Raw genomic sequence first — 15,612 nt, forward strand, 5'->3', positions numbered from 1 at the left:
GCTTTCTCTAAAGAAGTTTTTTATAGCTCAAGCAGCACACCTTGTTCTCCCGCTTTTCTAGAATGTATTTATGGCAATATTTGTACTGCCATTTAAATGCAATTGAGAAGATATTCCATATAGGATTTTCCCCAAGCAGCATTCAAGGGAACAAACAGCATCCACTGCAGTTGGAGAATAGGGGAGGTAGAGCTGGGTGTCATCAGCTTACTGATGACACCAAGCTCCACAACTCTGGATGACCTCACCCAGCGGCCTCATATAGATATTCAATAGCATTAGAAAGATGATCGACCCCTGCAGAACCCCACAATTGTGGATCCATGAGGTGGAAGTCATCTCACCAAGCTGAACTCTCCGGGGACAGTCCTCCAAGAAGGAACAGAGCCACGCCAAGTGAGACCACTGATTCCCAACGGAGAGCTGCCCCAGGAGGATACCGTGGTCAATGGTATCAAAGGCCGCTGAGATATCGAGGAGGACCGACCACACTGAAGACAAATACAATCTGTCCCCCGTCCAGCTCCCTGATTTTGCTGCTTTCGGGACTGCCTCTTTGCCTCGGCCTGCTGGACAAGGGTCTCTTCAAAATAGAAGATGCCGTGGTGCTGCCCTCCAGGCTGAATGCTCAGATGTCAAGGTTTCCCATCTGTTGAGGTCTCTTCCTAAGGCCTTCATATCCCGCTTGTAGATATCCTTGTATCACAACTGTGGTCTCCCTCTGGGGCAATTTCCCTGCACTAATTCTCCATACAGTTGGTTCCAATCCCGGGCTCTAATGTTTCCTTCTCTGGCCATGTGCAAGATTTTTGCTCCCTCCCTCTTCTTCCTACAGTGGAGTGGGATGTCTGTTACTCCAGCGAGGGTGCTTCAAATACACGGGTAATTACGGACAAGGGGAGATATGGTGTTGGTGTCATAGCGATCAAACATAGAACACCAGACAGATGTTCGAAGGCTGTCCCCTGTTCTAGCTCTGCTGGCACCTGTTCGAACATTGGTAACCAGCCTAGCCGGCCTCCCTCTCTGTCCCTGGTGTTGATAAATGCCAGATCTGCCCAGAACAAAACCCAAGTCATCCAGGACTTGATCCTGGATGAACGGGCAAACTTGGCCTGTATAACTGAGACATGGATGGGTGCTGATGGAGGAGCTACTCTTTCCCTCATATACCCACCTGGTTATGCCATCCAACACCAGGGCAGACTGAGCAGGTGGGTGGAGAGTGACCGTTGTTTGTAAGGACGTCTTTGTTTGTTTGTTACATTTATAGCCCGCCCATCTAGTCGTACTGACTACTCTGGGCAGGTAACAACATATCAAATCTAAGTACAATTTAAAATTATAATGACATATTACTAAAAAACACAATGATCCAGATGGGAGAAGGCACAGAGAACAAAATCAGGTGGTGGATGGAGGAAAGGCTTGCTTGAACTGCCAGGTTTTCAGTCTAGAGGCCATCCACGTGTCGTTTGGGGCCAGGGGTGGCTTTGAGATTGTGCTGACTTGCTGTGCTCCCTGCGATACAGCACAGTCCCTGCCAGAGCCGGCGGATTTCATCTCTGCAGCATTGTTGAGATACCCCATACTATTGGTTCTCAGGGACTTCAAGATTCACATGGAGACTGAGGTTTCCAGCCCAGTTAATGAGTTCCTGGAAACCATGCCTTCCTTGGACTTGACCCAGCAAGTCAATGACTCTACCCACGTGGGCTGCCATATGCTGGATCTGGTCTTTGCTGCCGAGCAGAGGGAGTGTGCTCCAATGATGGCCATTTTGGTATTGGCCCCCTTGTCATGGTTGGATCGCCACCTAATTAAATGCAGCTGACTTGATTGGCGCTCCTGTCAATGCTTTGGTGGATGGCTAGTATACCACTGCCACCAGGTTGGTCAACATGATGGCACCTAAGCGCCTTCTCTGCTGCCGAGGCCGACCAGCTCCCTGGTCTAATCAGCAGCTGAGGGCCATGAAGCGTAATAGGAGAAGGTTAGAGAGAATCTGGAGTACGGCCCCTAAAGAAACTAATTTAAAAAACGCCAGGATTGCATCTGATCTTTACCTAGCTAGGCTAAAGGTTGCTAGAAGAGCATTCTTCACTGACTGGATAAGCAAAGCTCACAACCAGCAGGCAGAACTTTTCCATATAGTGCGCGATCCATCCAGAGTTGGCCACAGTGATAGGCTTCCCTCTAGTATCTCCTGTGACCAATTTGTGGTATTTTTAAAATCTAAAGTGGAGGCCATTCGTCGGGCCCTCAATCCCTTTTTACAGACGGTAGATTGAGCTGAGATGTCCAGGGCATCATTTTGCCTGGCGAGGTTAACTTGCTTTCAACCTATGACATCCAATGAGGTGCACAGGGTGCTTGCGTACTGTCATGCTACCACCTCCTCTTTAGACCCTTGTCTGGCCTGGCTTATCAAAGCAGCCAAGTCAGTAACGACAGAATGGGCCACCGAAATAATTAATGGGTCTCTTCAGGAGGGCATGGTTCCCCCTGCCTTCAAGGAGACACATTAGGCCCATTAGAAAGAAACCTAATTTGGCAGCAGACAAAATTGGGAATTATAGGCCTGTCACCAATGTTTCTTTCTTAAGTAAAGTGGTCAAGAGGGTGATGACCGATCAGCTTCAGGCCTTCCTGGAGGAAACTGATGCCCTTGATCCATTCCAGTTGGGCTTCAGGCTGCGGCATGGTACGGAAACAGCATTGGTCGCCCTGCAGGATGACCTCCTGAGGGAGGCTGACGGGCAATATATCTGTCACTCTCAAATTGGCCTTCTCAGCCACACTAGACGCTGCTCCAAGTCCTCTATTTACAGCATGTTACCATAGTCTCTCAAGACTGAAAGATGCCTATAGAAAGCTGTTATGTCAAAAATTTTGGAGCATGAGCTGATTTTATCATGCACAGGAGAATGGACTCAATATTGCATATTTGCTGGAGCATCAAGGCACATGTCTGTCTCTGTGTGTGTACATACATATACCTTTAGCACAGCAACTCAGTTGCCTCCCTGTGTGTGTGTGTGTACGCGTGTGCACGCACACACACACACACACACACACACACACACACACACACACACTGTTGCAACTGAGAGGCAACTGAGTTGCTGTGCTAAAGGTAGTTCTTAATAGTTTATAAATAGGTTTTTATTTTGGAAGTGTAAACTGATGCACGTGTAAAATCCCACTTAATATATTTTTATATCCAGGCATACTCACATTTCATGTATCTACTTTCATTAGACACACAGCATGGGATCTTGAGCAAACTGTAGATGTGAGAATGACCAATCACCATAAATAATCCTAAAAGTTTACTTAAGTTTGAACTTTGGAAAAGATGGCATTCGTGAAAAAATATAGGTCAAAACATTAGAAGTAACTTAATCTGCTCAGAGGTTGACCCCTGCAGTTCGATAAAGTACTTCACCCTCTTTATCTTGAATCTTGGTTGAAGGGCAAAGGTAAAATGGAAGGAAAAAACAAAACAACTCTCAGTTCAAAAGCTAATTAAGCATATTTATGTGCAACAGATGTTCTGTATACACTCAAAGCCCAGGAAGCTGATGGTACCACGTCTTTCACATCACAAGTGTTATTTTCATTATAAAGCTTGAATATTATCTTAGCTTTCTCTGTCCAGTGTGGCTGATGCACATGGCACATCTCTGTGTTGAAGTTATTTGCGTGCAGAAACTAAAAATTAAGCCATTCCTTATGCTCATGAAGGAATTTAAGCCTTCAGATTAATGCAGGAGGGGCAGGGGCTAGCATATTCCAACTGTTCCATGCTTTGCAAATTTTGCACTCTGGACTGTAAATCCTTTAAGGGTCAGGACTTAAGAAAGTTTTCCTTTTTAGCTCAGACGTTCCTGAAAGCCTTTTCTTTCAGTTCTCTGTAAATCATTCATGTCTTTGTGGTTTTTTAAAAGCAGCCCACCTTTTCTCTGGAGACTACAGGCCTTCAATATATTCCAGTTTTGGCACACAGCCATGAATGAATCATGGAGCTAAAATAGGTCCTCCTCCTATTTTTGTTAATGGAAAACACCCTGTTAAATTGTAATGTTCAGGCGGGTGAGGTAGGTGGGGAGGATCAGAGAGAAAGCTTAAATCCTTACAGATGAATGTGCAAACACAATAGAAATTTTATTATGGATAGATGGAAGGATCTAGGAAAAATCCATATGGTTTGTTGTATCGAAGACTGTAAGAGGTGGTAACAAATACTTAAAAGTGTATGTCACACTTTACTGAAGAATGTATCTAATAGAATGGTGTGCGGTTCTACATTTTTGCATCCCACTAATCACGTCTGCACACTACTTTCTGCATGTGTCCCCTTTGTTTTATCCCTCTGCCGGTTTACTCTCCAGAACTCTAAGAAGACATTTTTAAAAGTAGTCATGTGATCCATGAACGGAAACAAAATTCCTTTCTTGGATTACTAAAATTACCCAGATAGTGTGAGCTTTCATTCCCAGAACTCAACTTCAGAAGTAGATTGCATCAAAGGCTGGGCTATCCCCCCAGGATCCCCTATCTTTGCCTGAAGAGATCTGGAGTATCTGAAAGCTTGCCTTGCTTATAAAACTTTACTGATCCAAGACAGGTATTGCCCAAGCAAGGATTTTGTTTCTTCTAGATTTAACATGCAAAGTCCTCTCTCCTGGAAATATTTCGGGTCTTGTTCTTCCACCTCCTATATAGAGCCATCATCTGTTCAGACGCTCCTGTATTTGCAACTGTTCTTTTTCTCTTTTCTTCTTTTTAATTCTGTCAGCATATGTACAAGCAAGTAACATAAGCACCAACAATGAAAGATCACTCCCTTGCCCCAAGAATATGGTAGTTTAAATGGGTAAGTCTTACGTGGAGCTCTGAGGGAGACCTGTACCTCCCAGAGAGTTTTAGGGTGGCTAGCATGCTAGCACAACATGGTACAATTAATTCAATTTAATATACTGTACAGTGTTTTGTACAGACCGGACCAGCTAGTGTGGAGAGGATGCAAGCTCAAGAAATAGGATGGTGAGCTATGTGAAGATTTATTATTCTCCACCTGCTCGATTCCCCTTGTCAATTTCCTCCCTAGAGACATAATTGCATGGTATGTTGCTCCAGGATGTCAGATATCTGTAACTCCACAAGTAGTCCAGTGATATATTTAGATCGTCCAAACCTGAAACTCAGCTGCAGTCTCCTTTTTGAAAACTTGTTGCATGTGCTTAAATAGAGCTCCTCTGCTTCATGAAATTGTCAGCTACGTTGGCTGGTGGAGATGTCTGCTGGTGCTTCAGGATAAAGGAATAATTTCAAAAGAATACCGGGTAGCTGACACGAACCTAATGCTTACTGGTGTATACAGCATGTGGCAAGTTTATCCCTTGATGGCTATGGTATATTTTGGGGGCTTGGAAGTCTGAAGGAGTCTTCACATCATGTTACTCCAAACATTTATAAACAAACAAACAAGCTAGGATCAGGCATGGAAGGATGGTGGACAGCAGAAGGGTGATCAGGAACTCAGTCCTCCTAATTTACTTCAGTTCCTATCATATTGCCTGTGGAAATTAGCCCACATTTACAGGTGGGAAATAGGGCTCTATTAAGCCCTATTGGGATTTGTAATGCATAAGGACAGCAGGAGTGTCCTTATGTTTTATATATTTTTTGATAATTACAATGATGATTCTCTTTGATTGTATTTTTATGATGTTTTATACTTGTTTGTAAACTACCCTGAGTAGACTCTGTCTAGAGGGGCGGGGTAGAAATCAATCAATCAATCAATCAATCAATCAATCAATCAATCAATCAGATAGATAGATAGATAGATAGATAGATAGATAGATAGATAGATAGATAGATAGATAGATAGATAGATAGATAGATAGATAGATAGATAGATAGATAGATAGATAGATAGATAGATAGATAGATAGATAGATAAAGAAGTGGGACTTGCCCAATGTTTTTCAGGTGAATCAGTTCCCACTTACTGCAATCAGTAGCTAACATTTTTCTTCATGTTCTAGATGAAAATGCTGATTACTCTGAGGCTGGGTGATCGATCCTCTTGATTGTCTGAACTGGAAAAAACGCAGTTCTGTAGGAAACCATATTGAACAACAAAATTTTAACTATAATTTTATTAAAATGGTAAAACAATATGTTGCGGACAGGCACGTGAGAAAAGATCCCAGCTTTACACACATCAGGTCTAACATGGCCATGACTACCCAGGGCACACACTGTAGGACATTATACCCACAAAACCCACAGCTGGTTACTTCCTTACTAAAAGTTAGGTGGCTAGGCAATGCCGGGTTCTTTAAATCTTGGCTGATGTTTTATTTGATGCAAGTCTCTTTTGGAATTAAATCCATTTCATGTTGTTGTTTTTGTTACATTGTGCTCCACTTTGGTGGAGCAGGAGCTGTAGGTATTAGAACGGATTACAGATTTAATGCTGCTGAAGTAGCATTTAATCTCTATAAAAATTAAAGTTGGGTTAATTGAAACAAGACTTTTCATGATAAACTGAAGAAATATTGGTGCTTTTTATTAGGAAAAAAATTACTGTGGGGCATTTAAAGAGATTGATAAAACAAACCAGAGAGAGAGAGAGAGAGAGAGAGAGAGAGAGAGAAAGAGAAGATATACGGTATGTTCCTTTTCCTTTAAGATCACACAGCTAAAGTGTTTGGAAGATAAAAGGAAATTCCCTGTTTCACAGTGCCCCGTTTATGGATTTTAACTACCACAAGATGGTAGTGACACTGTTTCTTTTCAGTGGACTAGACTGGTGTGGGAGACTGGTGTGGGAGACTCAGGCCCACCAGATGCTGAGACATACAGCTCCTGACTTTTCTGATCCCAGTTTATGGTGCCACCTGATATTGACAGAAGCTGGGATCCACTATCTGGAGGGCCAGAGGGATCCTTGCCTTGGCTTAGACAGATCAGTCCAGGGAAATAGGTCTTCTCACCAGATACCAGCTAGGACGCCTCCATAGCATCACTTACTTGGGGTGGGACTGGGGAGCGGGGTTGCCTGTTTTGACATCAGAAACTGAGGATGAGCAAAAAGCAATTGCAATATCTTGCTTGCTCTGAGCCTCTCCCAGGCACCTACTGGGCCCCAGGTGGAGGTGGAACACGGGATTACAATGGATCTAGTGGACACATCTGGTAAATTCTTGATGCCAGTTTCCCATTATACTTACCATTTTAGTTTAACCATTTTAGTTCAACTTTCCCCTCATAATTCTTGATACGGACTGACCTGTCCCTTTCTTAGCACACTGGGCTGGTATTTTCAGTAAGAGGGAATTCAGATTCTGTCAGTCTTAAGGCACCTGGTTCCAATGTTCCTTTAGCATCCCTATCTGCTAACTGTATGGATTCTCTTTGTATAGAACACAGAAGCCTGAGCCACTGGCTCCTTCCCTTTTGGTCAACCTCATAACTGGGGGCAGGTGGAGAGGACAGGCCATGTCTGTCAGAGGCTCGTTAATTTGTGTGTCTAGACATTTGCAGCATATTTATCAGAGGGCTCTGACAGCAGTAGTTCATACTAGGTCAAATCTTTCAAAACTAGCACTTCCATAATTCAGTGGAAGAGACAGTATCATGTAATAGAAAAAGATGTAAAGGTAGGGAAGCCCTGGTTCAAATCACTGCCCAACTATTGGCATAATACAGACACTAACACCTACCCATCTCACAGGGTTGTTGCTATGAGGGAAATTAAAGGAGAAAATGTTTTCCTGTGAACTTCTTGCAGGAAAGAACGCAAACATGCCAGTGGTGTGTATAATTCTTTCCCCTGACACGTTGTCCTCACAGCCATTGCCTTGTGAGGCAGGTCAGGTGGAGAGAAAGTTATATAGTAAAAGGTAATCTTTTCAGGCTTGGGTTATAGGGCAGTTGAAATGGTCAATGGACATTAAGGGGTGTGAGATCAGAATGAACCTGATGACCTCTTATAATACAGAACAAGTGGAGTAACTGCTCTATTACAGCTTGGATTCCATGCAAATTTCCGCCAATACCTTCCTATGCAAGTAAAGCCATGATATATCACTACTGCCACAAGCAAAATAGACTTCATGTAAAGCAAACATGATTTTTACATGAATTCCATCTGCCTGTAAAAATTCATGTCTCTGTAAATTAGGATGTAGTCCTGAGTATGCTTCCTAGGATAAACATGCTGAAGACTGTCACATTTTCAACTCACGGAAGCAGCTGTTGCCTTCCACATGTCATTGGACTGCAGATAACATGGTCCCTCACTGACTATGCCAACTAGGGCTGCAGGAAGTTTCTGTATGTATGTATGTATGAGAGCCAGTACAATTGCCCCTTTGCCTCCACTTAAAAAGGCCACAGTCACCTACTGCTGCTTTGATGTTGTAGATTCTTCTTGACTTTAAAGTCACATAAAATGCCCCTCCCTGGCACCTAGAGACACCAAAATTGCAGAGAAGCTTTCCCTGACTCTCCTCTACAAGTGCTCCTAGTTTAGTAAAGATTGGGTATCAGGCATCTGAGTTATACCACAAAGTGGGTCCCACTAGGAAAGTGTCTTTTAGCAGCTGAATTGAGGAAAACCCAATCTTCACCAAACTTGGAGGGATTGCAGAGGAGGGCCAGGGGAAGCATCTCAGAGATTTTGGTGCTTCTAGGTGCCTTGGGGACCATTTTATAGCCCAACAAATTAAAAACTAAAAATTATTGGATTCATATTAATCGGGGGACATCACTGCTGACAAATACAAACTGATTACTTAGCTATTTTTGATGAATTTTCCAATTCTTTTTAAAATCCATGCCAATCTCTAGTTACAATAATTATGTCATGTCTGAACCATCACATCCCATTTACTCTGTTTTTCTTACATCAAAGTCTGAGTGTCATATATTGTACAGTACTTTTAGCCAATGTCTGAAGAATCAGTGATTTGATGGAGAAACACTAAATATGTATAACAGTGTGATTAGGTTCGTTGTCTACTGTGTGCAACCCCTGTGTTGGCGCGGGAAGAAGAGACAGAGGCTATTCCATATTCTTAACACGACTTGATTTATTACTAAACAAACTCAGTTCAACAGGCTCAAAAGGATCCATCAAACTCAACTCAGGCAAAAGGCGTTGACGTTGTACTCTAATGTCCTGTGTTTTAATATCACTCCTCACTGAGGGGACAGTCCAAACCGCTCCCAGTCGGTCATGGGCCTCAGTGGGGTGCTCCTCACGGCACATACTGTCCCACAACACGGGTGTCTCACCCAGTCCCCCTCGTGTTGTGGCTGGAGTAAAGAGGGACTGGGACGGATCACCCTCCTCCCCCCCCCACGCTGATTGCGGGGATATACTACCACCGTCCATTGTAGCGGTTCCAAATCCTTTCCCTTCGCGGACGTGTCTTTTGGGTCAGGCAGTAATCCTCCTCCCAGTTGGAGGTTCGGAAACTCTTTCATGAGCGTGGCAAATCCTTCTTGTCCTGCGCTCCACTCCGTCTTCACTGCCTGGTCCCTAGTGTCTGGTTGTTTGCCCGTTATAATTCTGAAACTTTGCGCACCTTTTCCTCTCTTATATCCGCCTCCCACACAATCAAATCAAGCTCCTTCCCCTCCTCATCAGCCAAGTACACTTCAAGTGACCTTTTCCCTTCCTCCTTATCCTGCTCTATTTCTACCAGTATGCCTTCCACACATCCATGGCTTTCCTCTGTTCTTTGCTCCGTGGAGGACGGCACACTGGCTCTCTCTCCTTCACAAAGAGGCAGCATCTTTTTTAAAAAAAAAACATTCCAGGAATCAAATTATTTTAAACTAGATCATGTGCTAATTCAGTAGATTTTCCCCCTTTGAATAAGAGATTTTATGTGTAAAACTTCATTTACGTTCAAAAGCCATTCTCAGGTAACATGCAAATAAGTTGTTCAAGAAATGGAAGTCCATTGTATACTGTGATTCAGGGAGCTACTTGAGTCGATTTGAGTTCATGCCTGTGCACTTCAGGAAACTTAAGGCAGAACAGAGAAGATCTACAACAAAATATTGCAGGACAATGAATCCAAAAAGTCAGAGAAATCACAATTTCTTTCCAAGAGAAAAGAGGCTCTTGTTTTGTCCCCAGAGTTCCTGCTTCTAGAATAAGAAGGCAATTTTCATGTAATGTAACCACAGGAAGAGGGGGAAAATTGATGCCAGTTTATCATAGCAAATGGTTTGTTGCAGTAACTAATCTGTTTCTCTATTATGACAAAATCTGGAGCATCGCCATGTATGGAATTGATTCAGTTTGACACAACTTGAAGTTGGCATTAATTAAGTTCTCCGTGCATGTGTGTGTGCATGCATGTGTGCATTAATGTGTGCATGTGTTTTATGATGGCTTTTGAAGAGTATCCTTAAGTTTTCCCATATGGGCAACGCTATCATGAATGCTGAGTGTTTCTGATGTAGTTTGACTTTTTGTTGTCATTTGAGTATGTCTAGATGTCAGACTTTACCAAGTGGGAGCTTTACAGATGAGGAATACTGAAATGTTTTCTCAAATTATTTGCATATGGAGTTAAGTGACTTGTTTTAGATTAAAGTTTCCTTGAAGTACATTTTACAAAGCTGATGTCAGTGGCAAACTGTGACCAGTAACTTTATTGAGGCAATATGTGGGTATAGTTTAGAATCAATCTCACTGCAAGAAAAAGGTAGAAACCCAAGCATACTAAAGGTGACACATCTTTGAAAATAACTGAAAAAATCAGTTGGGTGCTCTAAATTCTTGTTGGTATTTATGTATATTTATATCTCTCAAGGGTTAATTTTTGGTGTTTTTTCTTCAGAGTAGGCTAATGTCACAAGTTGTCTGGCATCAAAATACTACCAAACAACAGTCTGTAATGCCACCAATTATTTTTTTAACACTCAACTAACTTCTATTGTTTTGTATTTGTATTCCATCAGGCCATTGATTTTAATAACAAAATGTCTAAGCACAGAGCTGAGAAACAATGGGTTACAAGAAATATAGTTATTTGTAGCAATTAGAACAGAATGCAATAAAATTTAAAAGTTAACATGATTAATGAGAATAATTAAAAAAAAGAGTTTTCTTGGTTACAGTAAGTAAAGTTTTTAGTTACTTTCTAGCTACTTTTAAACGTTATTTTAAGTGGGATTTTTCGAGTTATTTGTTCCTCCAATCTATTCTGGATTCAAGTTCAAGTTGGATTCTGAAAAGGAAGAGGTGCTATAGATCATATTGCAAATATCTGCTGGCTACTAGAGGACCCCCTTCACCGATTGCTGCCTTTTTGTGGTGAAGGGGCTTGAGTAATTGAGAGAAGCTATGGGCTATGCCGTGCAGGGCCACCCAAGACGGACAAGTCATAGTGGAGAGTTCTGACTAAACGTGATCCACCTGGAGGAAGACCTGGCCAGCCACTCCAGTATCTTTGCCAAGAAAACTCCATACACAGAAACAAAAGGCTAAGAGATATGACGCTGGAAGATGAGCCCCTCAGGTCGGAAGGCGTCCAACATGCTCCTGAGGAAGAGCAGAGGACAAGTACAAGTAGCTCCAGACCTAATGAGGTGGTTGGGCCAAAGCTGAAAGGACACTCAGCTGCAGACACGCCTGGAAGTGAAAGAAAAGTCCGATGCTGCAAGAAAAATACTGCATAGGAACCTGGAATGTAAGATCTATGAACCTTGGTAAGCTGGATGTGGTCAAATATAATATGGCAAGAATAAACATTGACATTCTGGGAGTCAGTGAATTAAAATGGATGGGAATGGATGAATTCAATTCAGACAATTATCATATCTACTATTGTGGGCAAGAATCCCATAGAAGAAATGGAGTAGCCCTCATAGTCAACAAAAGAGAGGGAAAAGCTGTACTGGGATACAATCTCAAAAATGATACAATGATTTCAATACAAATCCAAGGCAGACCTTTCAACATCTCAGTAATCCAAGTGTATGCACCAACCACTGATGCTGAAGAGGCTGAAATTGACCAATTCTATGAAGACTTACAACACCTTCTAAAACTGACACCAAAGAAAGATATTCTTCTCATGATAGGGGACTGGAATGCTAAATTAGGGAGTCAAGAGATAAAAGGAACAACAGGTAAGCTCTATACAGTCAGCAAAAACAAGATCTGGAGCTGATAGTGGCTGATGATCAGGCAGGCTCTATAGAATGCTACAGAGAGGAAATATATAATTTACCATGCAATTTATAGCCTGAGTTTTTGAAAGTCCATCAGCTGTAGGTTCTTTGTTTTGCTTGTCTTAGCAGTTTTTCTTAGGTTGCAGAGGCTACGGCAACATAGTTTTTCATGAAAGCATGATACTGGAAGGGTGAGCAATGGCTCATCTGCGAGTCAAAGTGAAAGGGAGAAAAGGAGATTTTGCAAACAATGGTAACTATTTAGGGTGCATTTCTTCAACTCCAAGTTGTATATAAATTATATATAAGTCGGTTGCCTGTTATTCACGCACAAGTCAATCAAACACAGCAATCTTAACTAAAATCAATTAGACAGAATTCCTTGGTCTTTCGGGAAGTTGGTGAGAAGGAGAGTGAGACCAGGAACAGTATTCCTAGGTCCTGTTTTTTTTGGGGGGGGGTGGGAGGGCGAAATGAGGAAGAAGTCAGTTTCTGAGAGAGAAAAGTGAACTCTTTCTGTTCCTAAGGTTTAACACAGTTGGGACAAGTGGTTAATAAGATAACATCCCTTTAATGTTTAAACAGTTGTTTACATTCTTTTCTGTGTCTGTTCCTTTCCACGTGCCTGATAGGAGACTGGCTTCCTGAACCAGTCTTGTAGCTCTTCTTAATAACCGGAGGGATTTGCAGTTGCGAAGTCCAGGCAGGCGGGAGGGGGCGCGGGCGTCCCTCTTCCTGGCAGCAAAGCAAACCAACTACCGTCTCCTTCCCAACGACCACGTCTGGTTCACCTCCGGGCTCTTCGTTGCATTTTGCTGCCATAATCGAGCAGCCTCTCTACCCCGCTCCGGGAATTCCTCTTGGAGGCAGCTTCCTCCTCGTGTTTAAGGGCGGGCCGGCCAGCCAGCTAGCCTGCCCGCCCGCCCGCCCGCCCCCTCACGAGCCCTGGAGCCGCTTTCTCTAGCGCGCCCGTCCAGTTCTGGTGCCCGCCCTCCTACAGCGAGCGGCGCCGCATTTGCATTGAAACCCCGGCGCTGAATGCCTGGAGGCAGCCCAAGAGCAAGGGTGCTCCGGGCATGTGTGTACGCGGGGAGGGCGAGGGCATGCCTGCTGCAGCCTGGCGTGGACTCGCTTCCCTGGAGGAGGGAACGGAGGTCGGACAATACGAGCCTTCCCGCCCCGGACGCGCCTCTCTTCCACTGAGGTACCTTTTCGCCTTTTCTCTCCTCACGCCCCCGCCCTTTCAAAATTTCACCTGGTGAGGATGTGATGTCAAGGCCTGATTAGCCTAATATATGCTGACCTCATGGGCTCTCCAGCCAATAGGGTAGCGCGGCTCTCCCCACCTGCTAGGAAGAGAATTCCATCATTCTTGGAATTCTTCCCTCGGCCCGGGGACCGTGGCGCGAGGTTCCGGGCGCGACTGCTGACTCTGCAAGGGCTCGCATTGTTTGGGGACCGGCCGCCTGCCCGCCCAATCAGCAATCCGGGTGCTCCCCGGCTGGAGCCCGCGCGCAGCCCAGCTTGGTTGCCCAGGGGGAGCGAGCGGCACTTGGAGGAGCCGCCACTGCCGGGGGCAACTTCACGCTGGTCTCCCCGCGCGCGCGCGCGCCGCTTTCCCCCCCCCCCCACCTCCCGGCCGCCGCCGCCGCCGCCTCGTCCTGGCTCGTTTTGGGCCGCCGCGGCTTGGTTCGGCTCTGCAGGGGGGAGAGCGCGACCCAGCAGCGCGGAGCTGGGGCAAACTGGTGAGGCTGGGAGTTGCTGTGGAAGAGAGGGAGGGAGGGAGGGACGGCGTGGGACCGGGAAAGCGTCGCCGGCTGGAGCCCGCGCAGCCCTGCACGCGGCTGCAACTGTCGCGAGCGGCGGCGCGGGCAGCAGGGTGTGCGGGAGACGCCGGGCGGCCTCCTGCAGGAGAGAGCCTGGCCACGGGCAGCGGGACTCGCCTTCCCCTGCCTGCTTCGAGGGGGGTCGAGTCTAGACTCGCTTCTCGCGGACGGCAGCCGAAAGGTCGCCGAGTCCTGAGGAGGCACTCCGCCGGAGCCCCTGGTCGCCGAGGGGAACCCTGTGATGCCCCGAAGGGCGCCCCGTTTTAAAGTGCAGCGTTTTTTTTTTTTTTAAGGGACAGGATAGTCAAAAGGCTTCGGTTTGGCTGGTGTTCGGCCGCCCCGGACTCCAGAAAAGTCTGGTCCCCGGCGCTCGCTCGCTCGCTTGCACGGGGCCGCAGCGAATGGCCCGGGTTGCGTGCGCTCCGTCGCCCGTGCTCGGCTCTGCCTGCAGAGGCGACCTCGCGGGAGGGAGACGCGCTGGAGCCCCGCGCAGCCCCGGCGCCTCCTACGGCAAGACGCCTGGCCCGCGCGCGGCTGCTGCCGGCTGCCTCCCTAGTCTGTGCTTACTCAGCGCCCGTGCCGGCGGGGCTGGAGGAGGGGCCCGGCTGGCCCCGAGGAGGGACTGGAGGAGGGTTTGCTGGAAGCCCGGTAGGACGGGGGAGGGGGGTGGACCGGGGACGGTGAACGGCTTACTGCCTCTCTCCGAATAGGTCCGCTGCCTGACCCTCTGCGTGTGTGCGTGTGTGTTTGTGTGTGATGCACAATGTCAAGTTGCATCTGAGTTACAACGACCCTGATAGAGGTCTTCAGGTGAGTGAGATAGTACCTTCCCTCTTCTTTCACTCCGTTGAGTTTCCTCCCTGGTGGCTCCTTCTGTGATTCTTTGGTGCCCTTTGGGGGATTCTTCAGTGCCTCCATGACTACTGCTGTTTTGCAAGTGGTTTGATTTGTAGCATACTGCAGTCTTTGCCTTTTTCCTGACTTTATAATGATGCTGATAAATTTTTAAAGTACAGTACGTCTTTTTTGTAAATAGTTTTCAATACACTTTGCTTTCTTCTGCAACAAAGTGACATCTCCTGGTTTTATTTCCTGTTTGTGCTTCTAGGAGAACTGAAATGCCAGCCCTGCTTCTGCCTTGCTGGCGGCCACACCTTTCATTGACAGTTAAGAATATTTTAAATGTTAGATGTGTTGTGACAGTTTGGCAGACTCTCAGAATAGTGGTTCCCAACCGTCTTGGACTAAAACTCCCAGAAGCCTTCCCCACTAGCTGTGCTGGCTAGGATTTCTGGGAGTTGCAGTCCAATAACATCTAGGGAACCAAGAATTGGGAACTATTGGGTTAGAGCACATGCCTCTATTTGTGATGAGTACAAAGAGGCCAAAATGATGCCTCTATGTTACTGTGTTGAACATAAAAAATAACACAGACTGAAGAGTTTTGACATTCATTCCTTCAAGCTTAGACCCTAATGCAGTGGTTCTCAGCCTTGGCCCCCAAATGTTCTTGGACTGCAATTCCCAGAAGCATTCACCACTAGCTATGCTGGCCAGGCTATCTGGGAGTTGT

General features: G+C 45.5%; 1 protein-coding gene and 1 long non-coding RNA gene across 4 annotated transcripts in view; one reads left to right on the forward strand and one right to left on the reverse strand.

Annotated features, from left to right (window-relative positions):
- Positions 1–7,113: 7,113 nt before the first annotated feature.
- LOC144586716 (uncharacterized) lies at positions 7,114–13,170 on the reverse strand. Its single transcript, XR_013541717.1, has 2 exons — positions 12,807–13,170; positions 7,114–9,818 (listed from the first exon to the last, which is right to left on the reverse strand). It is a non-coding gene; the product is annotated as an uncharacterized LOC144586716 (long non-coding RNA).
- A 100-nt stretch (positions 13,171–13,270) lies between these two features.
- Positions 13,271–15,612, forward strand: part of VGLL4 (vestigial like family member 4) — a 127,556-nt gene continuing 125,214 nt past the window's right edge. Inside the window, exon 1 of one of the 3 annotated variants that reach the window (XM_020802550.3) lies at positions 13,271–13,417. In XM_020802550.3, the coding sequence (XP_020658209.3) occupies positions 13,290–13,417 (128 nt within the window). In that variant the 5' untranslated portion in view covers positions 13,271–13,289. Of the gene's footprint in view, positions 13,418–13,819; positions 13,959–14,711; positions 14,850–15,612 lie in introns of those variants that run through there. The other 2 variants (XM_020802552.3, XM_020802554.3) reach the window with 2 other exon arrangements.

This window comes from Pogona vitticeps, chromosome 2 (genome assembly GCF_051106095.1).
Source record: "Pogona vitticeps strain Pit_001003342236 chromosome 2, PviZW2.1, whole genome shotgun sequence".
Lineage (NCBI taxonomy): Eukaryota > Metazoa > Chordata > Lepidosauria > Squamata > Agamidae > Pogona > Pogona vitticeps.